Genomic DNA, 20,781 nt, shown 5'->3' on the forward strand with positions numbered 1-20,781 from the left:
TAATAATCTCTCAGTGTTTACTGTGCAGCTCAAGCATGTTTTTCTCCTGATTTAGACATCTTAAAGTGTGCAGGACTTTTTTTTTCTTGTCTGGTTCAATGAACAAGGTGCAAAGTAGGGCTGAGTTATATGGTCTGGGGTGAGGGGTGAAAGTCTCTCTCCTTACTGGACCCTAGAGCTGCTGTCTAAGGGGGGGGCAATTTTTCAGCAGGAAACCTCTCTCATTAGGAAAGCAGAGGTCAGAGGTCAACTCACATGGTCAAGTGGCAAGAAGTCGTGTATTTTTTATCCTGAGTCACTGTCTTGAGGGATTGTCAGGCAGGGTAATGCAGTGGCAAATGAATTTTAAATGAAAATGAAAATGGATTTTGACATTCACAAGATAAAATGATATAATTGTGATTTAATACTATTTGTCCTCCAGAGAATTTATGCCTATTTTTATGTGAGTTTTACCCTCCACTCCCTCAGGACTGTGGCCACACAGACAGCAGTTGTGTTGGAAATGTCACTACCAATCAGCTGTATGATAATATAAACTTCTCTATTTTCACTTCAGTGTCCAACCTTAAGAATCCAGGAGCTATGCAGCAAGACTGTGTCTGGACTATCAGGTGATTTCAGAGGAATTGTTTCAATGATGGATTTACTAATTTAACAATAGCAATATTTTAATATAATTATTCATGTATATTCTTGGTCATGAGCCAGTCATGTAATTGGTGTAAACCTGCCAGTATTACCAGTAATCCATCTTGTCTGTCGTCTGTAGAGTTTCTGTGCTGCTGCTGTTGCTTTGGTCAGACCCCCTGGACTGCCAACACACAACAGACCACAGAAAGGTAGGTGAACAGCAGTTGTGTAGCAGGTGGTGCTGCTGGAGAAGAACAAACCTGTGTTTCAACATGTGTGATCTGTCTGATGATGGTAGACCTCCCTTGAATATTTCCAGGAATTTCTTTGTTTGTTTTTGTTTTATCTATCAGTTTAATTGACATTAAACACAGACAAATACCACCCTAAGTTGTAGACTTTCATTCCTGCTCCTTCTGCCAATGAGAATACTCCCAAGGGGGACCTGACCTGTGTGCTAATCCGTTAACTTGTAATGAGAGTGAGAGTGAAAAGTTCTGTTGATTGCAGCAAAACAGAGACAGCTAATGTCAGCTGTCAGCAAACCACCTCTTGAACTCTGGAGCCACAGGAGCCAAGTGGAAGAAACAAGCAGATGCACCTAGTGGATGAAGCTGACTGACAGATCAGCTCTCCAGTCAGTTTGGAGGGGGTTGGTGTGAGTCGGCTCCATGTGTTTCCACCGGGAGTCCAGCTGTGTGACCTATGGCTGACCCGAGACATGACAGTGGCGTTGAGTTACAAAGGCTGAAGCAGGGTGAAGGGGTTGGGGGGAGGTCTGAGTTCTCTCTGAATAGCTACACAGGCTGATTGACAGGGGAAGAGCTTACTGCCAACTCTCCCTACTGCTTCTGTATTCTCTTTCCATCCGCTAAAAGTCAAAGGCAGCTGAGCTTTTACTACGGCCATGTGTTTGCCCAGAGAGGTTGCTGTGAATGGAGACAAAGTGCTCCTTAAAGAGCAGGATTTCCACGCGGCTCCACGAATAAAGCCGGCTTGGCACAGGGCTCCTCCTGGCAGGTTCCTCAAACAGAGAGTGCAGTGATCGTTGCTAATACGTCTCTGGCAAAGTTGCACAGAGGGATAGAGTCAACAGTGAGAAACGCAGGTAGCCAATAGGGGATAGGCCACTAACAGACACCCACTAATCAGCCAAATCAAGGCTTTATAAACGTGAACAGAGGTCTGTTTCACGAACAGTGGAGGGAGGCGGAGGGGCAGGATAGTCATGTTGATGGGATGAGGTCACCGACTTGAGCTTTTATACAAGGCCATTATCTGGGGAGATTAAAATCTCTCTGATGGAGGTTTTCCATCAATCCTTGGCAATCACTTCTTGTGGCACTGTCCTGCGTCTATGCACTCTGTGGTGTCTCTAATTGAGACTGTTGTGTCTCCATACAGGTTCCTCATAGGGCAGAGCCCCAACAGGAGTTCAGGGCAGAGCATGGAGAAATTCAGGGTTCCTGGGGCGCCTGGGGGCCCTGGTCAACCTGCTCCCGGACCTGTGGAGGAGGAGTACAAGAGCAGAGCAGGCCCTGCCTGCCTGTTTACACTCCATCCCAATACCCTCCCGTAAGAGTAGGCATTCACCACCATCAGCCAGGCCATGTTGTTTCAGCCCTACGGCCCACAGTTCCTCTGCACCGCGACACAGCCAGGTACTCCAACAGCAGCAGTCGTGGAGAGCTGAGGAAGGAGAAGGAGACCAGGCCTGGTGGACGCAGGTGCTGTATCACTTGGCTAAGTGAAGTGTTGAAATCACTATATTTACAACTGGATTTTCTGAACTTTACAAGGCTGTATGTTTAGATAGTGTTTAGATACTGTATATACTGTAAGTTAAAAAAGGAAAAACTTGAGTAAATGAGTGGAGACAAACAAAGAATGCAGATGCCTGCATTATGCATGCAGATGCTAAAATAATGTGAATCATATACTGACACCATAGCAACCCAACTGAAAACCTATAAGAGATGTTGGACTGACCTTTACCATCATCAAAACACCGAATGAGGGAAAATTCTTTCTAAGAATGGCGTTCATCCCTCCAGGAGAGTTGGAGCTGCTCTGCTTGCTCAATACCTAATTAAGAGACTTTATATTTGTTTTTCCTTTAATTTGTTACCCATCTGCAGTAGGGCTGTAACTAACATTTATTTTCATTGTTGATTAATCTGTCGATCACTGTTCCCGAAAGCCCAAGGTGAAATCCTCAAATGTCTGTTCTTTGAGGATATTCAGAAGATTCCCATTTAATTTACTATCAAAGAAGATATAAGAAACCAGAAAATCTTTACATTTGAGAAGCTGGAAGCAGAGAATTTACATTTTTTTGTCCCCAAAAAATGACTCAAAAAAATAAATTGATCATTGAAATAGTTGGCGATTAATTTTCTGTCAAACGACTAATTGATTAGTTGACTAATCGTTGCAGCTCCAATCTGTAGCTTCCTACACAAGGTGCTGCACAAATAGGTGCAAATGAAAAAAGTTAATAATTATCATCTATTATCACAGTTCATAATTACTTATTTGACCAGAGTGCTACATTTTTAAATACTAAAGAAATACTGTCAAAAAGATATCTACGTCTATTGGAAGTAATTTAACTGCCATGATGTTCAGTAAAGAACGTGCTGTATCTTTTCAGTATCGCAGCTCTTGTCTTTGTTGAGATCTGCAAGCCCTTAAAGAGTCTGTACGTCTGCGCTGCATGCTGAGCAGCCTGGTCTAAAAGTGACTCTTTGGAGCCATCACTGTGGGCCATCTGACTGCCCACCAGAGGAAAGCCAGTCTTTTATGGATGGAGTCAAAGGCTCGGCTTGTGCTTGGCAGCTTTGTGACCTTCTTCCTGTTGAGCTTGCCTTTAAACAAATAGCACTGACAGCTGAGTAATGGGGGGTTGTTTGAATTGGAATCTAAAGGAGCCAAATAACGACAAAAGCTCCTAGAATTCTGCTACTAGCGTCCTACTTTCAGATGGAGTGCCTTAATCGTTTCCTCAATCAAAGACAACATTTAGCTAAGACATCCACAATAAAAGAAGAAATTAATCCAATTATTCCAGATGACCTTTGTTGTAAAATCTTGTTTTTTGCAGGGTAGGTTGTAGAAATGTTTGTTTCTTTAGATAAATTATAGGTACAAGCAGATGAGGCACACTGCTGTACTGTAGCTGGACTCAATTCTAGTCAGTGGGGATATGTGTTGGTCCAAAGATGGAGGTGATAACTAGTACACCATCATTAGTTCATGTGTTAATCTGTTAATTTGTGTCTTCAGGAGAGTCAGTCACATCATCCCAGGGAGGTACGGCTATGGGAGAGCACCTTTTGTTGCTCCATTGCAGACGAAGGCAGACCAGAGCTCTGGGACGGCTCGCCCCCACAGACAGAGACGCTCTGCTGTGGTGGATGCCCACCACCCCACAGCTAGAGGCCATGGTGGCCACAGGTCAAACAACCTGGACCTCTCCAACAACCTCCGCTACTACAGCAGACCCTACATGCAGCCCAAAAATAACCAAGTCTGGGCCCCCCTCTACCAGCCTGGCACAGCCAACCAGGCTGTCCAGCAGGAGGTACCATCAGGGGGCCAGACCTCTGGACCTCAGCAGCACCAAGACAGACCCTACAACCCCTTGCCTACTTCCCTCTGTGCAGGAGAGCATGCTCGCTACCGGCTCTGCAACAGTAACGTACGCAGCACTTCTTTTTATTCTCAGCATGTTGGCTGGAGAGCAGCTGTTAAAGGATTTTATGAGGTTCAGATACATAAGTGATTTTTCTTATTGCTCTGATTTCTTATTTAATCCTTTATCATTTTTATTGATCAGTTGGTGAACCAACATCTTGCAAAATCAGTTTTTGCAACAAGATTTAAATCTGGAAATGTCTACTCAAGAATGAATTGCAGGCTGATTAGACACATTCAGACCAGTCAGGGAATATTGACACTCTTGTGTGAAGAGTCCCTTCCTCTCCTTAAAGTTTGAATATTTATTAACAAGTATTATGTACGATCAGCACAGATATAGCAAGGGTTGATGGTGATGTCTGAGTGAAGGGGAATATTGTCAGCTTCATGAGGTGACTTCTACCTCACACTTTGCCAGATTAGACTCAAGTCCCACACGGAGTGTGCATATTGATGTTAAGTTATTGTTGGTCAGTCGCAGGCATAGTTGTGTAACAATTCAGTTCAGACAATTTGTAGCCGGTTCTAAGTGGAATCGATTCTTTATTTCCATTCCTGATTTACACATATAGTGTTCTAACCAATGCTCCAACAACTGAGTATGAGATACTGAGATGCCCTATAGTGCACTCTGGATAACCAAGACTAAGAATTAGATAAGACTTGAATAAGAACCCTTAACTTTGTGATGTTGGTCAGTATAGACCTTTAATTTGCTTTGCTTTTTTAAAATTATTGTAGAATAAAAAGTTACAGCCATTGAATATTGATATTAAATATCCACTGGCAGCTTCAGCATAAAAATATCAGTAAAGCTATCGGCTTTCAAAACCTCAGCAGTTAAAACTCCAGCTGTAATGCACAAGGGTGTGGATGAGCTTTGCTTATCTGTACTGAGGATATGGAATTCATCCTGTGCATTAAAATAAATTCAAACAATGTCTGCTTCTGTATATTGTCTCTGGTGTGTAATGACACAGATATTCAAGCAAAGTAAAGCAGAGCAGGGGCTTGTTTAGACAAAGGAGGTACAGAGAGATGTCAGGGAGGTTGAGTTTCACCGGGGAGCTTTCAGAAGTACTGGACTCTAACTGCTTTTGGCGAAAATGCCTGAGCTACAAGCATGAGGTTAAAACAGTTAAAACAGAGGCGGCTGACTCCAGCAGTCAATCAACTGCTACAGACCATGACAATGAGAAATGTGAGCTAGCTGCAGTCACAAGAAGATTTACTTGTTGTATTCGGCGTCTTCATGGAAAATAAATGTGTGCATGCGTGCGTGTGTGTGTGTGTGTGTATGTGTGTGTGTGTGTGTGTGTGTGTGTGTGGTCCATCCTCAGGCCTGCCCTCTATCCAGTAGACACATCAGGGCTGTTCAGTGTTCTTCATACAACAACCAGCCTTTCATGGGCAGACTGTACGAGTGGGAGCCTTTCAATGAGGGTAAGACAATTAGGCCCTAGAGATACACATTTTCATTTAAAACATTAAAATTATGGAAAAGTAATGATACCTGTATATCTGTATATACATTATAAAATATTAAAAATTAGAAGATTATAATACTGTATATAAGTGAAAAATACAGTGTGTCTCTCTTGTGATTGTCAGGATCCCAACCTTAAAAGCACTCAGTCTTAAGGTCATGAACATTTCACAATTAATCACATTTTCACTGTCACGTCTGACCTATGACCTATATGATCTATATCATGGTGTGATGTAAGGACTGCAGTATGTCACCTGTCTGTAGGCTCCCTGACGAATGTTCATTTATACAAAACTCACTGACCTCACTCACCTGAAGTATCCAGGCAACAGTCAAAACACCTCCTGAAATGCCTTTTCTCCGAGAACACTAATGGAAACAACAGTCTCCAAATTAATATCCTGTCAAACAGATGTGTATTCTGAGATCTCGTCTTTGTGCTGTAGCCATGACTGACGGGTAATGCAGACGTAAAGATTAAATAACCTCAGGTAAATGTAAGAGGTTGAGACTGGACTATTCGACACTCATCTTGAACAGTGCTTAATCATGCACTTGTACATCTGTTTAAGAAATGTCTGGCTTTTGGGCTTATAGTATATCTAATTAATAAAGCACCTGAACAGAATGGAAAGAACAGGGATCAAGATCTTTTGTGGTCACTTACCGTCGATTTTGTGACACAAAATGAAACAGGGAATCATGTCAAAATGAAAGAGCTGGTTTCAAACTGATATTAGCATGAGATACTTTATATTGTTTGTTTTATCCAACTTTTTTATGCTAGCGTTTAATACTTTTCTCATTGTTGGAACTTTACTTTTACGTAATTGATAACTTGAGACACTTTCTGAATTATTCTGAATTTGCAAACTCCTTTCTCTGTTACTTTTGGGCAGTTAAACATATTATTTCAAAGTTATTGCTATGTTGCCATTTGCTGCAGTTTTGAAGCAGTAGTCAAAGAAGCCAAAAATATTATTTTTGATCTAATCGAATGTTTTTTTAGTGCTTTGTTGGCTAAAATGACATACATGTTGCCCGAGGTTAAGACACTAGCCCTCCTGTGATTGTATTAGTTATAATTAGTCTTAATGGGGACATAATGTTGCCCTGTGCCCTGCATGATGTGGTTTTTGCACTGACCTCTAACCTTTTGACCTTTTAGTGCTGCCACAATATTTTAAATGATCATGCTTCATAAATTATATATTTTAGGGCCAATGCTTGAATATTCTTCTGCTATAAAAAAGGCCTTTCTGCATATTTACAGTTCTCATCCTTTGACTATCCATTCACTATGCTCTACAAATATAGCTATTCCTCATAGTTCACATATTTACTAAATATTGTATATTTATGTTTATATGTGAAGTTACATTTATTGAGAAATATGATCAATTTATACAGTTGCTTAGACACTACATATTAAGATGTAGATTAATTTGTATTATATACTGTTCACCATATGTCTTTTATTATCCTTTTATGTAGTTCTGTTGTTGTACTATTTGTTGCCTCTGTATGAAACTAATATGTTATATGTGTCACTAATATGTAAAATTTCTGGATACTTCTCACAGTCACCTAAATCTCCTTCCAGTTAATGAAGATCAGCACTGTGAACTCAACTGCCGGGCCATAGGCTTCAGGTTCTATGTGCGACAGTCAGAGAAGGTGATCGATGGGACGCCCTGTGGACAGAACAGTACTTCTCTCTGTGTGGCGGGAAAGTGTACGGTAGGCCTCTGTACAAACAATTATTTTTTAATTTTCAGAAAAAGAAAATATCCAGGAAATGGTTTTCCTTCATTATGCTTCATGTTAATGCCATTCTGTGGATCTACTTTAAGAGTTTTTCCATCATAGTTCTAATTTTCTATACAGAGCTGTACTAAGGGTTGTAGCTGCTGAGGACTTAATGTACAAGCTTTGTTCGTTTTGGGATTTGACCCTGTAGCCTTTCATTCACAAGGTAACTTCTTTGCTTCCTTTAGTCTACTGCTGTATCCATCTGTACCAAATGTATGGTATTTGTGACAATGAATGTACATCTGAAAATAATACAGTCATGCTGTATGCTGTAAACACTAGCATGATCTCCCTTAAACTGTTTTTTTGTTTTTGGCATTACACATTTATTTTGTAGAAGTGGTTCAAGTATTTATTGGATATTCCTTCCGTGCTACAGTCAGTTCATGTTTGACAAACTATGACCAAACCTTAATGACCCAATCTGAAGGTTTAATCCTAACCCAGAGATTATGTGGATCACCATAAAGTACACATTTAAGTGGTGTATAAGAATTCGGACAATACATTTCTAGTATGACCATATTTGTACGCCTCAGGTATCATACATACCTGACATGTTCACAGCTGTGACCAGGAGAGGGCAGCACAGCATCACAGTGAGCTCTTCCCATATAACGTGGAGAAGTGAAGTGGAGGTCAGGGGGAAGTTTTTATCCCCTTGGGCCAAAGCAGGAGATCTGGGATCTCAATGTAGGACATATTTGTACTTCTGACCCCATATTTAATACACACCATGAAAACACACCTGTGAGCGCAGAGTTGGAGAGGCATAAGACGCTGTGTGGGCCTGTAACGTACGGCTGGCTATGTATTCAATGTGCTGGATTCACTTTAGCGTTCTTTTGATCAGGGTTTAACTCTGAGAAATATGTTGAAGTAGGAGCTTGTTTCCAGTTGGCCATGCTGACCTCGCCGTGTATTTCCCATGCACTGTAATCCAGCGACAATCTTTGCAACATTAAGATTTAATCAAGATAGAAAGCCCTCTGATCTCTCATTTTAGCCTTGATCACATTTCCACTGTTAATACACAGGACATTGTGATCTATCACATGGGGAGTGGTGAATTATGATAATTAATGATGGGAACTAAACTGTGATCTATGAGTGGAAATCATGACACTGCACACATTTGGAAACAGTGAGAAAATATTGATCTGCAAATGTTAAGCACTTATTTTCCTGCTCCAGACTTTTTCATCTGATCATTTTAGGATTCAAACACATCAGCATTTTTTTAAGGAAGAGAGATTTTTCTCTCATCACTCTCCCCACTGAGATTTTCTCAGCTGGTCCAGCCATTTGAACTGGAGATCCCCCCGAGCTACGAGCCAAGAGATAATGCAAAAACATCTGGATTATTTTAATACAAATCAGAACTGCTCTCATCACTGAAATGAAATAATATTGTGGGAATTGATAAACTCTTGAAGCTGGCGCTACAGGTTCTTCTCTCCCCACCAGAGGTAAGAGGACCCTGCAGATACATACATACATATGACATATGGAATATACATAATGATCAAAGCAAGAAATGTTTTTGCAAGTACATTGCATTCAGAAAGTATTCAGACTCCTTCACTTTTTTTCACATTTTGTTATGTTGCAGCCTTATGCTAAAATCATTTAAATTCATTTTTTCCCTCATCAATCTACGCTCAGTACCCCATAATGACAAAGTGAAAATAGGATTTTAGAAATGTTTGCAAATTTACTAAGGAAAAACTGAAATATCACATTGACATTAGACCCTTTGCTATGCTATATAAATTTGGCTCAGGTGCCTCGATTTCTCTTGATCATCTTTGAGATGTTTCTACACCTTGATTGGATGCATATCAGAGCAAAAACCAAGCCATGAGGTCGAAGGAACTGCCTGCAGAGCTCAGAGACAGGATTGTGTCGAGGGACAGATCTGGGGAAGGCTACAAAAAATTTCTGCTGCATTGAAGGTTTCCAAAGATCACAGTGGCCTCCATAATTCTTAAATGAAAGAAGTTTGGAACAACCAGGACTCCTCTAGAGCTGGCCACTCAGCCAAACTGAGCAATCGGGGGAGAAGGGCCTTGGTAAGAGAGGTGATTAAGAACCTGATGGTCACTCTGGCTGAGCTCCAGAGATCCTGTGTGGAGATGGGATGAACTTCCAGAAGGACAACCATCACTGCAACACTCTACCGATCTGGGCTTTACGGCAGAGTGGCCAGACGGACCCTCTCCTCAGTGAAAGACACAGGAAAGCCCGCCTGGAGTTTGCAAAAAAGCACCTGAAGGACTCTCAGATTGTGAGAAACAAGATTCTCTGGTCTGATGAAACCAAGATTGAACTGTTTGGCCTCAATTATAAGTGTCATGTCTTGAGGAAACCAGGCACCGCTCATCACCTGCCCAGTACCATCCCAACGGTGAAGCATGCTGGTGGCATGTGCTGTGGGGGGGGGGGGTTCAGCGGCAGAGACTGGTCAGAGTTGAGGGAAAGCATAGCCAAGACAACACAGGAGTGGCTTAGGGACAACTCTGTGAATGTCCTTGAGTGGCCCAGCCAGAACTGGTGTGGTAGAGGGAGCGAGGGAGCGAGCAGCACGAGCATTCAGCAGCAGAACAGAGCAGGAAGGAACCACAGGGAAGAATGAGGAGTTGGCAGCTCAAACTGATTGTTTGAAGTGTTAGTCATCATTGGTGCTTGTTTGCATCAGCTGATGGTCAGCTGGTTTGGTGCACTCTGCTTGACCTAACATGATACTTCATAACTTGTCAAAATACTATACTAAGAGATGGATCAAATTTTAACAAAACTTGTAAATTTAATCAGTCATCAGATTTTTACATTGAAACACTTTTAAAAGATGACATAATATAGATTACTAATATAATAATTCATCAGAATTTAAAAAAACAGTTACTTGACTTATAACCTCTTAAAAATGTATAATTTCATGTTAGGCTGATGTGAACATAAAACATAAATCGCATTTAAGTCACATTCTGAGATCACATACTGGCTAAGTGTGCAATAAGTGCAGTGTTCAGATGTGGCCCTGGTGGCTTCCAGCTCTGCCCAGGATCTAACCAGCTGTTGAGGTCAGTGGATGAGGAAGGAGTGAAGAACGGTCCACTTGAACAGTTTCATGGTTTCAAATACTGGAATTTTTATTCATGTCATTAGTATTTTGAAAGCTTTGCTGGGCGCATGCTGAGTGAATTGGCTGAATTCTTTGGGAAAGTCAAGCTGCGTGAATAAATTTTTCTACTCAGTACTCCAGATTGTGTTTTACAACATGTTTCACACATTCATTATATATGATTGTGGTTTTCAGTTATTTCTCGATGGTAAGACCAGCTGTAGTGGAAACCAGAGTGTTTACCCCCTTTCTGACCTGAAAAGACAATAATGACAAACCAAGATGGATATTATGTTTTAGTTCAGTACCACCCTGTGCAGCTCTGGTCTTCAGAGGCTTCAGAGAGTTTTCATAGGTCACGTTTCCTCTAAGGACAGCGTGTGTTCTATGTGTCTATTTGCTATTTTTATTGGATATTTTCCAGACCAAAAATACCCAGAGGTAAAAATGTGATGTAAAACTGAAGTGCAATAAACCGAACACGTGTTGATTACAGTCTTATGAACTAAAACACTGCTACACTATATGGATCAGCTGGTATCTCACATCCAGTCGCACCTACTGTACAAACTGGTGTGCTGTCCCCAAGGTGCTGAGAAGTGTTAATGATAGACTACCAGGGACTCTAATACCCCTGATTCAGAGAGGTGCCACACCATACAATGATTTCTAACTAATTATTCTAATGGAAGGAATCCAGCAGGTGAGAGTCTGTCCCCGCATAGCACAGAGATACTGTGGTACATTTATCTTGACGCACAAAACACATTGATGACATTGTGAAAGAAACAGCTATTAGCAGAACTGTGTACATTTTTCTGGAGGAAAAAAAATAATTATGTTGAAAGTTTGCTCTTAGTACAAATAGGTATTTGTAAACACTGTTTCCAAATGAAACATTGAAGGCATTTATCATTTAACAAAAGGCACTCACTGTTGCACAGTGATTGAAAGCACACATGCAAAACATATTGTGACACCTATTGCAAGGGGTAGCTGGTAACTTACACACTTGGTTAGACAAAATGACAACTCATAATATAGACAGGCTCTGTTAAACCTGATAGAATGAATTAATTAAAAATGAAAATTAAATTTTTTAATTGCTGCATACTGTATTTTGTGTAATTTTATAGTAGAGAAAACATTGTTGCCTCCAATCACAGACTCACAGACTCACGCTACAGGGAGTAAACCTTTAGTGATGTGTTAAGTATATAGTCTGAAGAAACACAATCATAAACCTTATGGAAACTGAGCCTGTACTGCAAGAATATGTATTTCATGAACATGGTGTGACAGCGTTCCTACAACTTTATACAGATATGCTGTATGTGCACACTGACACGTCACATGCTACTGGATTTTTACTATGTCCTACATTACCATTGTTTATTTTCATGACTTAAACATTAGCAACTTTTGGAGAGTGATAGAGGTGGAAGTTTGAATCGACACTGCACACAAAAATCAGCTCACAACTCTTCAGTATTTCCTCTGTGAGTTATTTGACATAGCAGTGGTGTCTGGACGTAATTTGAATCTTGGCTTTCACATCAGACCCATTGCGGTTCTCTGCTGCAGGTTGTGGCAATGAACAGATTTTCAGATACTTAATCACAGTAATGAAAAATGAATTGAAAACATTTGGACTGTACTTTTGCTTTAGAGAGAAATGTGGCTCAATTAAACTGTTATTTTAACTTTTCATATTAAAGCCGTAGAAGATGTGTGATTGCAGTGGCGACACACCGCTGCTGATTACAGAGGAAACATTGGCTCTTACAACGCTGCCAACAGTTTGTGTGGTCCCTGATACTTGTCCCTGACACCTTTCATGCTACATGAATAACAACCTAGCTCTGTCCATTTGACCTTTGTCCCCTGGTCCCACTACAGGCCTCCATATTTCTGAAACTGACGTAGTGACAACCTCAAATTGGTTAGAGAGAGACAAGTCTATCAGGTTTTACAACCAAAACTAATGGAAGATCCTCATCATGTTGTATAGTTTTATTCTTCAGCAGCACTTCAGCTTTTGTCTTATGGGAGGGACTTGTGGGATCTTATCCTCATCTCACTGCCTGGATTGTTGACTAACACAAATTGTCTGCTGTTTTAGCACCAGGGTGATTGTCCCAAACTCTCTGAGATGGGTTTAGTAATGTGGTTGCTAGAAGTTTGGACAGAGCATAACAAAGGTTTTTGTGGTCTGTGGCCTAGACTGTTGTCCATCAAAAAGGTCTGAGTCTACCCACATGTGTTAAGTGCCCAGGGCATTTCAAAACTATAGTAATAGAACATGGCAGATTTCGAGGTTACTCCGTTGTTTTTTCTATGTTGATGTTCAATTTGCCCACGCACATTAAAATGGCCTGCCAATATTTTTTCATTCCATTTTAGTGCCTGTGCTTACTCACAGACCATCTACATCCTGAGTGTAAGAGGGTGCAGACAAGCCAAACAGTTGCCCAGTGTTCAGGACACTCAGCTCTCTCTGTGTGTGCTGCTGGGGCATTGCTTTCCTTCTTGATTTGTTCTGTCTCTGATGTGAGAGTCTGCTTCCAAACTGCTGAGTAGCACTAGACTCTTGATTGGGGTGGCTCAACACACACCAAATGAAATGAATGGGTTCAGACATGCACTCAGTTCATTGCCTTTATCCGTTTGTCGTGTGGTTTGTCTTAAAATGAGAACAAACCAAACCACTTTCTGTCTCTCATCTCTGGATTGTTATGAACATTAGATGCTTTGCAGTAATTCTGTTGATGTTGAGACTGTAAGTATTTGACAGATCATGTAAGATACTAAAAACTCCACTAAATGGAGTTTCAGACACTTTCCTTTCCTAATGATAACATTGTGAAACTAATTATTTTGTTCATTGTGGCAACACCCACCCATCTGACACCCATATACAATAAGACAAACCATACAAAGATTTAACGTGCCTTAAAATTATATTTATATCCTATTGGACTCATCCAGGTTTAAACAACTACAATGTCAGTACGTAATTATAGTATGTGCATTTTCCTAAGCTAACGTTATTTTATCTGCATTATGTCACTTGTTGCATGTAAACTTAGAAGGACAGCTTTGTTTCATTTTACTGAAAATTATACAACTATGAATGATTTTTGAGAGTCATGTTGAGTACATTTGGAAATCTGATCAGTAGTTTCTATTGTTTCTAATAGTTTTTAACAGTGGTATCTATTAGTGGTTTCTATTCTATATAAACTTAATTTTACAGAAAACAACTTTTAAAAGTGCAAACAAGGAACATGTTTTATGGATCACATGTGTATACAAACACGTTGAAAAAGCCAGCTCTAAAGCATTGAAACCCCCTTGAATTTAGTTACTCATTTCGGATGAACAGTGAAAGAAAGATCCCTTTATGGTGGGAATTCCATTCAGCTGTGACTTCTCTCCCTTTATACCAAGGAAGTGCATTTGAGAAGGGTGTGTGTATTTTTAAAGGGCGATCACTGACCACACACTTCTCTGCTGGCGGTGGTGGGCCCAGCTGAGGGTAAAAATCTATCCAGCCTGGACTATTCTAGACACAGTAGTTGGTTTACACAACTTCCTACTGCTCTGCACAGTTAGGTGGGAGACAATGATGAAATAATAGAAAAAACAGTTATAAAAGATGAAAGTTGAAGTCTTGTTGGTCTATATAGATTATAAATGCGCAGGAGTTAGCCTCTAAAATGTTTGAATTCAGGTTTTACTGGGATTAAGTGCTTGCTGATAACAAATGCAACATTGATCAGACAGATTTCGGCATGCATTGTGATGTTTTGCTCTCTCCGAATAAAGATGACAGCTAGATTGAGGCTACCTCCAACCCAGTCACAACCACAGTCTTCCACCCTGACTGGCATGTTTCCCAGCACCCAGAGCACAGCTCAGGCCCAAACTCATCAAACAACAGCCAGGCCACTCCTCACTTCTCTCCTGTCTGACAGCTGCATCTGTTTTATGCATTCCCCACTGTGGTGGACAGGCAGACTTGTTAAAAGGGGGATGAGTGCTCTGATATACAGCCTGCCTGGCACAGACTTGAGATACCTCAATCCCATCTCTGTCACGACAAGCCGCAGCTGCACGCTCACTGTGTTCCCCACCATTACCCACTGCAGATGTTTATGGATTCATGTCAGCAGAGCCGGAAAGATGCTTTCTTTACAATTAGCACTTGTAATATCAGTCTACAGATTTTTATATACTACTACATTTATACTATGTTAATATTAAGTTCTTCTAAACACATGACCTTTTTAGAGCCATACTAGTGTCATTGCTCCATGGCGATGTAGGTTGGTCAGTTGGTAGGTCCACCACTTTGAAATATCTCACCAACTATTGAATGGATTACCATAAAATGTTGTAGATAGGGGCAACCTATGAGATCACAAAACTCATGGTTCGGGTTGTATCATGGATTTGAGTCACGGATCCCATCATTTTTCGGATCAGACAAAACAAAAGGGGGGGGGGGGGGATAAAACAATAGAAGGAACTTTTGCCCATGGTCTTAAATGAAAACAACATTCAAGATGGTCCAATGGTTAATTAAAATCTTAAAATATATAAAATATTCAATGCTCAATTGTTAAATTAAATCGCAAAATGAAGCATGATACCTTCCTCCTTTAAACATGGTAATGAATGAAACAACAGCCTGTGTCCACATCATCAAAACTTGATGATAACTTACAAACAAAACTTGATGATAACTCCTGCAGCTTGTTAAACGAGCCACAAAACTAACATTCACTGGGGAAAAGTGCATTGCTAACATCCGTTAGCAGCTAGATAGCTAATTAGCTGCTCAGCTGCAGCACATTAAACAGCGTGTAAAAATACCTGCAGATGTCACTATGGACCCGTTAGATGCTGGTTTGGTCGTTGCTTTTCAAAATACCTGTTAGCGGGTGTCTGTCTATGACTTGTACCTACAGCAATTTGTTTACTTTATTTTAAATGAGATATTAAAATTTGCAAGTAATCCGCGGTGCACGTGCGTGCCGAACCGACTATGATATGTTACACCACTAGTTATAGAGAAATTCATAGTTCCCATATAATGAATGCTACAGACTTTTATCCCTTAAGGTTTTGTCTAGTGCCTGGAGGTTCATGTTTATGGTTTTGAGTTAAATGTCTCAACAACTACTAAATGGACTGCCATGAATTTGGTTCAGATATTCTCCATAGTATAAACTATAATACCTCTGGTGTTCCTCTAACTTCTCAGGGCAAAAATGTTATTTGCCCAGTGCTTAACCATACATACAAAATTAATGACATTCCTATTAGTCCCAGGTGTACTTCCTGTTTAGTGCTAATTAGCAAATGTGAGCATGCTAACATGCAAAACTAAAATGCTGGAACGTGGTAACCGTTGTACCTGCTAAACATCAGCATGTTGTCATGGTGCGCATGTTAGCATGCTGATTTCAACATTTAGCTCAAAGCACCACTGCGCCTAAGTACAACCTTACAGAGCTTTTAGCACGGCTGTAGACTCTTAGTCTTGTGAAATTGTCAAACCTGCACTTTAAGAGTTTGCCTGCAAACATACAAACTTACTTACTGAAGATATGGAGCTATTTCCCTATCTTTATTCAAGAGCGTGGTATATCAATTTGAGAGCATAATTTATTGATTTCACGTTCAAATTTTGTAATTTGTCCCTCAAAACTCTGCCCTCGCACTCAAATAGCTTCTGCATGCGCTTAGATTTGCTCTGTTTCTGCTCAAATTGCTCCAAAAGTCATCAATAAAGCAAGGGAAGTACATTTTATAAAGCCCTGGAGGGCGGGAGTGGATGAACCCACTTAAAGAGTACCCGCCTGTACGGGACGCTCTAAGAAGTAAAGCGAACAAGCTTGCAAGGAGGCAGGGATCATTTCATTGGTCAACACTAAACCTGGCCTTCTATTGGTTGGGAGATTTTGACAGGGTTGTTGCACAAAAAATCCAAGAGCAGAGGAGAAATCTGAGAGCAGAAGTTTCACAAGCGCGCAGAAGCAGCCTGAGTGCAAGGAGAAGAGCTGAAGCTTGAGCACAGGAAATCTGCGCAAGCAACATTATATTTGAGTGCAAGCACACAATTTGAGTAGAAACAGAGCAAATCTAAGCACAAGCAGAGGCTATTTGAGTGTGAGGGCAGGGTTTTGAGGGACAAATTATAAAATTTGAACGTGAAATCAATAAATTATGCTCTCAAATTGATATACCACGCTCTTGAATAAAGATAGGGAAATAGCTCCATAGAAGACACTTTTTGAAACATTTTAATGCAAGTGGTTCTTCTTGGACTACAAGGCAAAGTAGTGGTTCAGCTAGTGCTTATTTTTAAAGTGGCGTGTTACAATGGCTTTGTCTCTAATTTAAAGAAAACAAAACATAAATGAACAAAAATATAGACTTATTTTTGTGATACTCATTTAATCCCTGACATTTTCTCTTGCTCTTCTCCCCAGGGAGGTCAGAGTTCAGGTTCAGCTGTAGAGCAGCAGCCCTGGAGCTACAGAGATACAGTATCCTGCCTAACGACACTTGTTAGGCTGCTTACTCTTGACTTGCTGTCAAGAGGGCTTGAATATGAGAATTCCAGTTGGTGGACAGTTAAAACAAATGGTGGCTGTGATGTTAAGATTTGAAGGAGATGACAGATTGATGTCTTAGTTTGGACTTAACTTCCTGGATGTTGATGGTCCCTGTTATCCCTCTACTAGCTTTCACTGGCCCACATCGGCCCTTGCTGGCTCTGGACGACCTGTGTAACTCCGGTAGGCTTGAGCACACTGGATGTGGGGGCCACACATTTATTCTTCACCTCCACACCTCTGTTGGGTTCTGCTACAGCTCATAAAAGCTTTCTTCAGGAGACAGGCAGGGTGGTTAACCTTCTAAGTGGGGGCCACATTCAAGCTGTGAGAAAGCAGTGTCTGCGTTTGATGGGTTTCCAACACACTGGTGGTTCCTCTGTTCATATCCTGTATTTCACATTTGGTCCGTTAATTGCCAGTTTCTGATTAATGCTTCTCTTTTGTTGTATTTTTTCGTCAGGCATGCCTTGCTTTACTCTTAAAATTGCTTTCCCATATACAAAAATTGTGAATGAGTATAAATAATTTTTTCTATGAGGGACATTCTTTGCTACAGCCAGGCTTTTTTCACATATTTTCCAAGTAATCTTGGTGTTGTACCACATGGGACTACAAGACCATGGGAAGAGTAAAAGTGTTCAGCTCTGTGTTGGACTTCCATTTCCTGATTGTATTCTGGCAGTTCAGCACAACAACATCTGGGCCACTGACTTCAGCTATTGGTGTCAGCAGAAAAAAGAAGTCTTATCTTGGTAGGAATTGAAAGGCTGCTGTTTCTATGATGCTTTTTCATTTTCCCAGTGTGGCACCCTTTAGCCCTTTAACAGTATGCTGACTCATGATATCGTGATCATGATCAACAGCTGTGTCGTCACAGTGATCTGATTTGCTTAACATGTGTGGTCATACAGGAGACTGGAAAGAAAGCAGCATTTCTCGGCAGCAGTTTTGTAGGTTCTGTGTGGAGACTAGACTGATGGACGGGGAGTCTGATAGACGATAGATGGCTGATAAGATGGATGCATGATGGTGATTTGGGACAGCTGGTTAGTGAACTAGGTAGCTAACATACAAAAGGTCGAGCTTTGCAGTGGAGTGTCTTTCGAGGGCAGAGAGCAGTGGGTCCCAGTCTGGTCTCTGAGACAGATTTATGAGGGTATACTACACGGATACGAGGCTGTATTTTTAGCGATCACACAGGTCTCCCTCAGACAGACGGCTGTTGACAGTGATTGGCTGCTATCTGGGTGGCTGTCAATTGAAGAGGCAGTTGAGCACATTTTATGCCTCATCGGTTTGTTTGGAATGTCAAGAGATCTGGAGCGCTCAATGTGTGGTCAGTGCTCGCTGGGCGCCTGGAATTTAGGGTCATTTGAGAATACGATAAGAAACGTAGGTGTGAGTTTGTGTGAATGTTGCACTTTCATGTGTGTTTAGAATTATAGGTGTTAGAGAACATGTGTGTGAGAATATATCTGTTTGTGTGCAAAGTCAAATACTGTTTTACAAATGTGCGTTTCTATGTCAGCATGTGTCAGTGTGTGCTTGTACATGTGTCTATCTGTGACTAAGAGAGTGTGTCTGTGCTGTAGGATTCCTGCTGTTGAGGGTCAAACCCCTTTGTAAATTAGACTCTTATCTGATGGCGTCTAACAGCTTCATTAACAAAAGGCCTCCAGCAGGTGTATAAAGACACTTAACACAGACATAAAAGAGTTAACAGAACTTATCTTGTCTGTTTGTCCCTCGTCTTGTCAGTCAGTCGCAGTTAAAATGCCACTGGATGAGGTCAAGACAGTTGAGGTCTTTATCTCACAAGGTTGAAAACATATATTAAGATTAAAGGCAATGACATTGTGAAAGATACAACTATATGCTATGGAATTATATCCACTTCAAGTTTGAATCATCAAAATCCCAGCTTTAACAAACATCCATCACCTTTAAAGAGTCCACCACTCACACTGTGATTATTGATTTATTAATGGACATGTTTGTCATTGGCCATGAATAGAAAATCACATTTACATGCTTTCTTCTTACCCCACTGGTGTGGCTTTATTCTGTGAGTAATACTACATATGTGCAAAATTAAAGCTGCACTCCATAAAGATCAGTTAACTCAACATGGAGCACTAGTCTCCTGCCTGTGAAAACAGTTGTATATTGTCTTCTGTGGCTCTGGAGGGAGCTTTTTCTTAAGTCTGACAAAAGTGATGTTATCTTTTTTCATTTTAGAGAATACAAATTCTTCATTATAAACTTGGGGTATGGAGTCTGAAAAGCGTTTACCAGACAGACAGGGTCTAATATAATACTTAGTCAAAATGCATCATGGGAAGGGTAGCTTTTCAAGCTTTCAGGGACTAAAAGCCAGGATATCTAAAAGCTGTCTTCATTTTGACCATTTTTGTTTTAATCTGTGTCCGGAAAGCCTCAACTTTATGGAAGTGCAAAACTAAATCAGTGGCACACTTTAACAAATGGTTATTCATACAGTAGCTTGGCACCTTGTTGTGACAACAAAAACAGCACTATAGGAATAAAAATAAATACATGTTTTTCTTGTTCATAACCAACCAGGCCTCTTGCATTTTCCACAGTTGGCCAGAGTAGAGCGAGTCACCACTTGGTAGGCCAACCCTTCAATTCAGGCCTTACTGCTGACAGATGTATGAAGCTACAGTGTTGTATGTGCAATGGATAGCCTTGATGTTTATCTAAACACCACAGATAGAGATGGGGAACTACTGTTTGACATTCGTGTCTGGTGGAAATCCATTTGGTGAAAACACACGTGTAACACCTGTGCTCTTGTCTCAGGATGGCACATGGTAGGAGACTTCTGATGTACAGTGACTATTTTATATCTCCTCTGCAGGATGAGTCTGTCATCCACTGTCAGCTGGTCTTTTGAATGAAGCAGACAAATAGAAACAGCAGCTTCGCTCAGCCACACCTTGCCCCTCCCAGTCCAAATCCCCTCTCGACCTGCTTTATTCATCAGCCCGTCCTCCTCCACGTTCGCTCCTGCCGTCTTCAGTCAAATACATTGCTCGAAGGAAACAATCATGGGACCTACATGCCTGGCCTTGCTGACTAATATGTATCCCAGATGTACAAAAATCATGTGTTTTCTTTCTTCCTCCTTTCTTCCTTTTCTACAGATTGAAAGTGTAGACTGTTTGGAAGAGGTAGATAAAAATCCTCTTGCAATTTATTTTTAATCCCTGAGTGAGAGCATGTATGGAGCATGATGTAAGGTCACTTAATGACAGAGGCGTTCCTGCTGCCAGGTAGAGCGTTTCCCACTGAGGCCACACCTGCTAAAAATCTTTGCAGTTCTGCTAATGAGCTTCGGATTAAAACGTCCACCAAATGCCAAATGCCAAGAG

At 40.9% G+C, this 20,781-nt stretch overlaps 1 protein-coding gene across 1 annotated transcript in view; it reads left to right on the forward strand.

Moving 5' to 3' along the window:
• The window catches only part of LOC122998033 (thrombospondin type-1 domain-containing protein 4-like), a 46,122-nt gene that overhangs the window by 490 nt on the left and 24,851 nt on the right, over nt 1–20,781 (forward strand). The window contains exons 2-7 of the mRNA XM_044374585.1: nt 560–614; nt 773–842; nt 2,038–2,360; nt 3,919–4,333; nt 5,673–5,775; nt 7,425–7,561. Coding sequence (XP_044230520.1) covers nt 586–614; nt 773–842; nt 2,038–2,360; nt 3,919–4,333; nt 5,673–5,775; nt 7,425–7,561 — 1,077 coding nt within the window. The 5' untranslated portion in view covers nt 560–585. The remainder of the gene's footprint in view (nt 1–559; nt 615–772; nt 843–2,037; nt 2,361–3,918; nt 4,334–5,672; nt 5,776–7,424; nt 7,562–20,781) is intronic.

The sequence above is a fragment of the Thunnus albacares genome, chromosome 1, assembly GCF_914725855.1.
Source record: "Thunnus albacares chromosome 1, fThuAlb1.1, whole genome shotgun sequence".
Lineage (NCBI taxonomy): Eukaryota > Metazoa > Chordata > Actinopteri > Scombriformes > Scombridae > Thunnus > Thunnus albacares.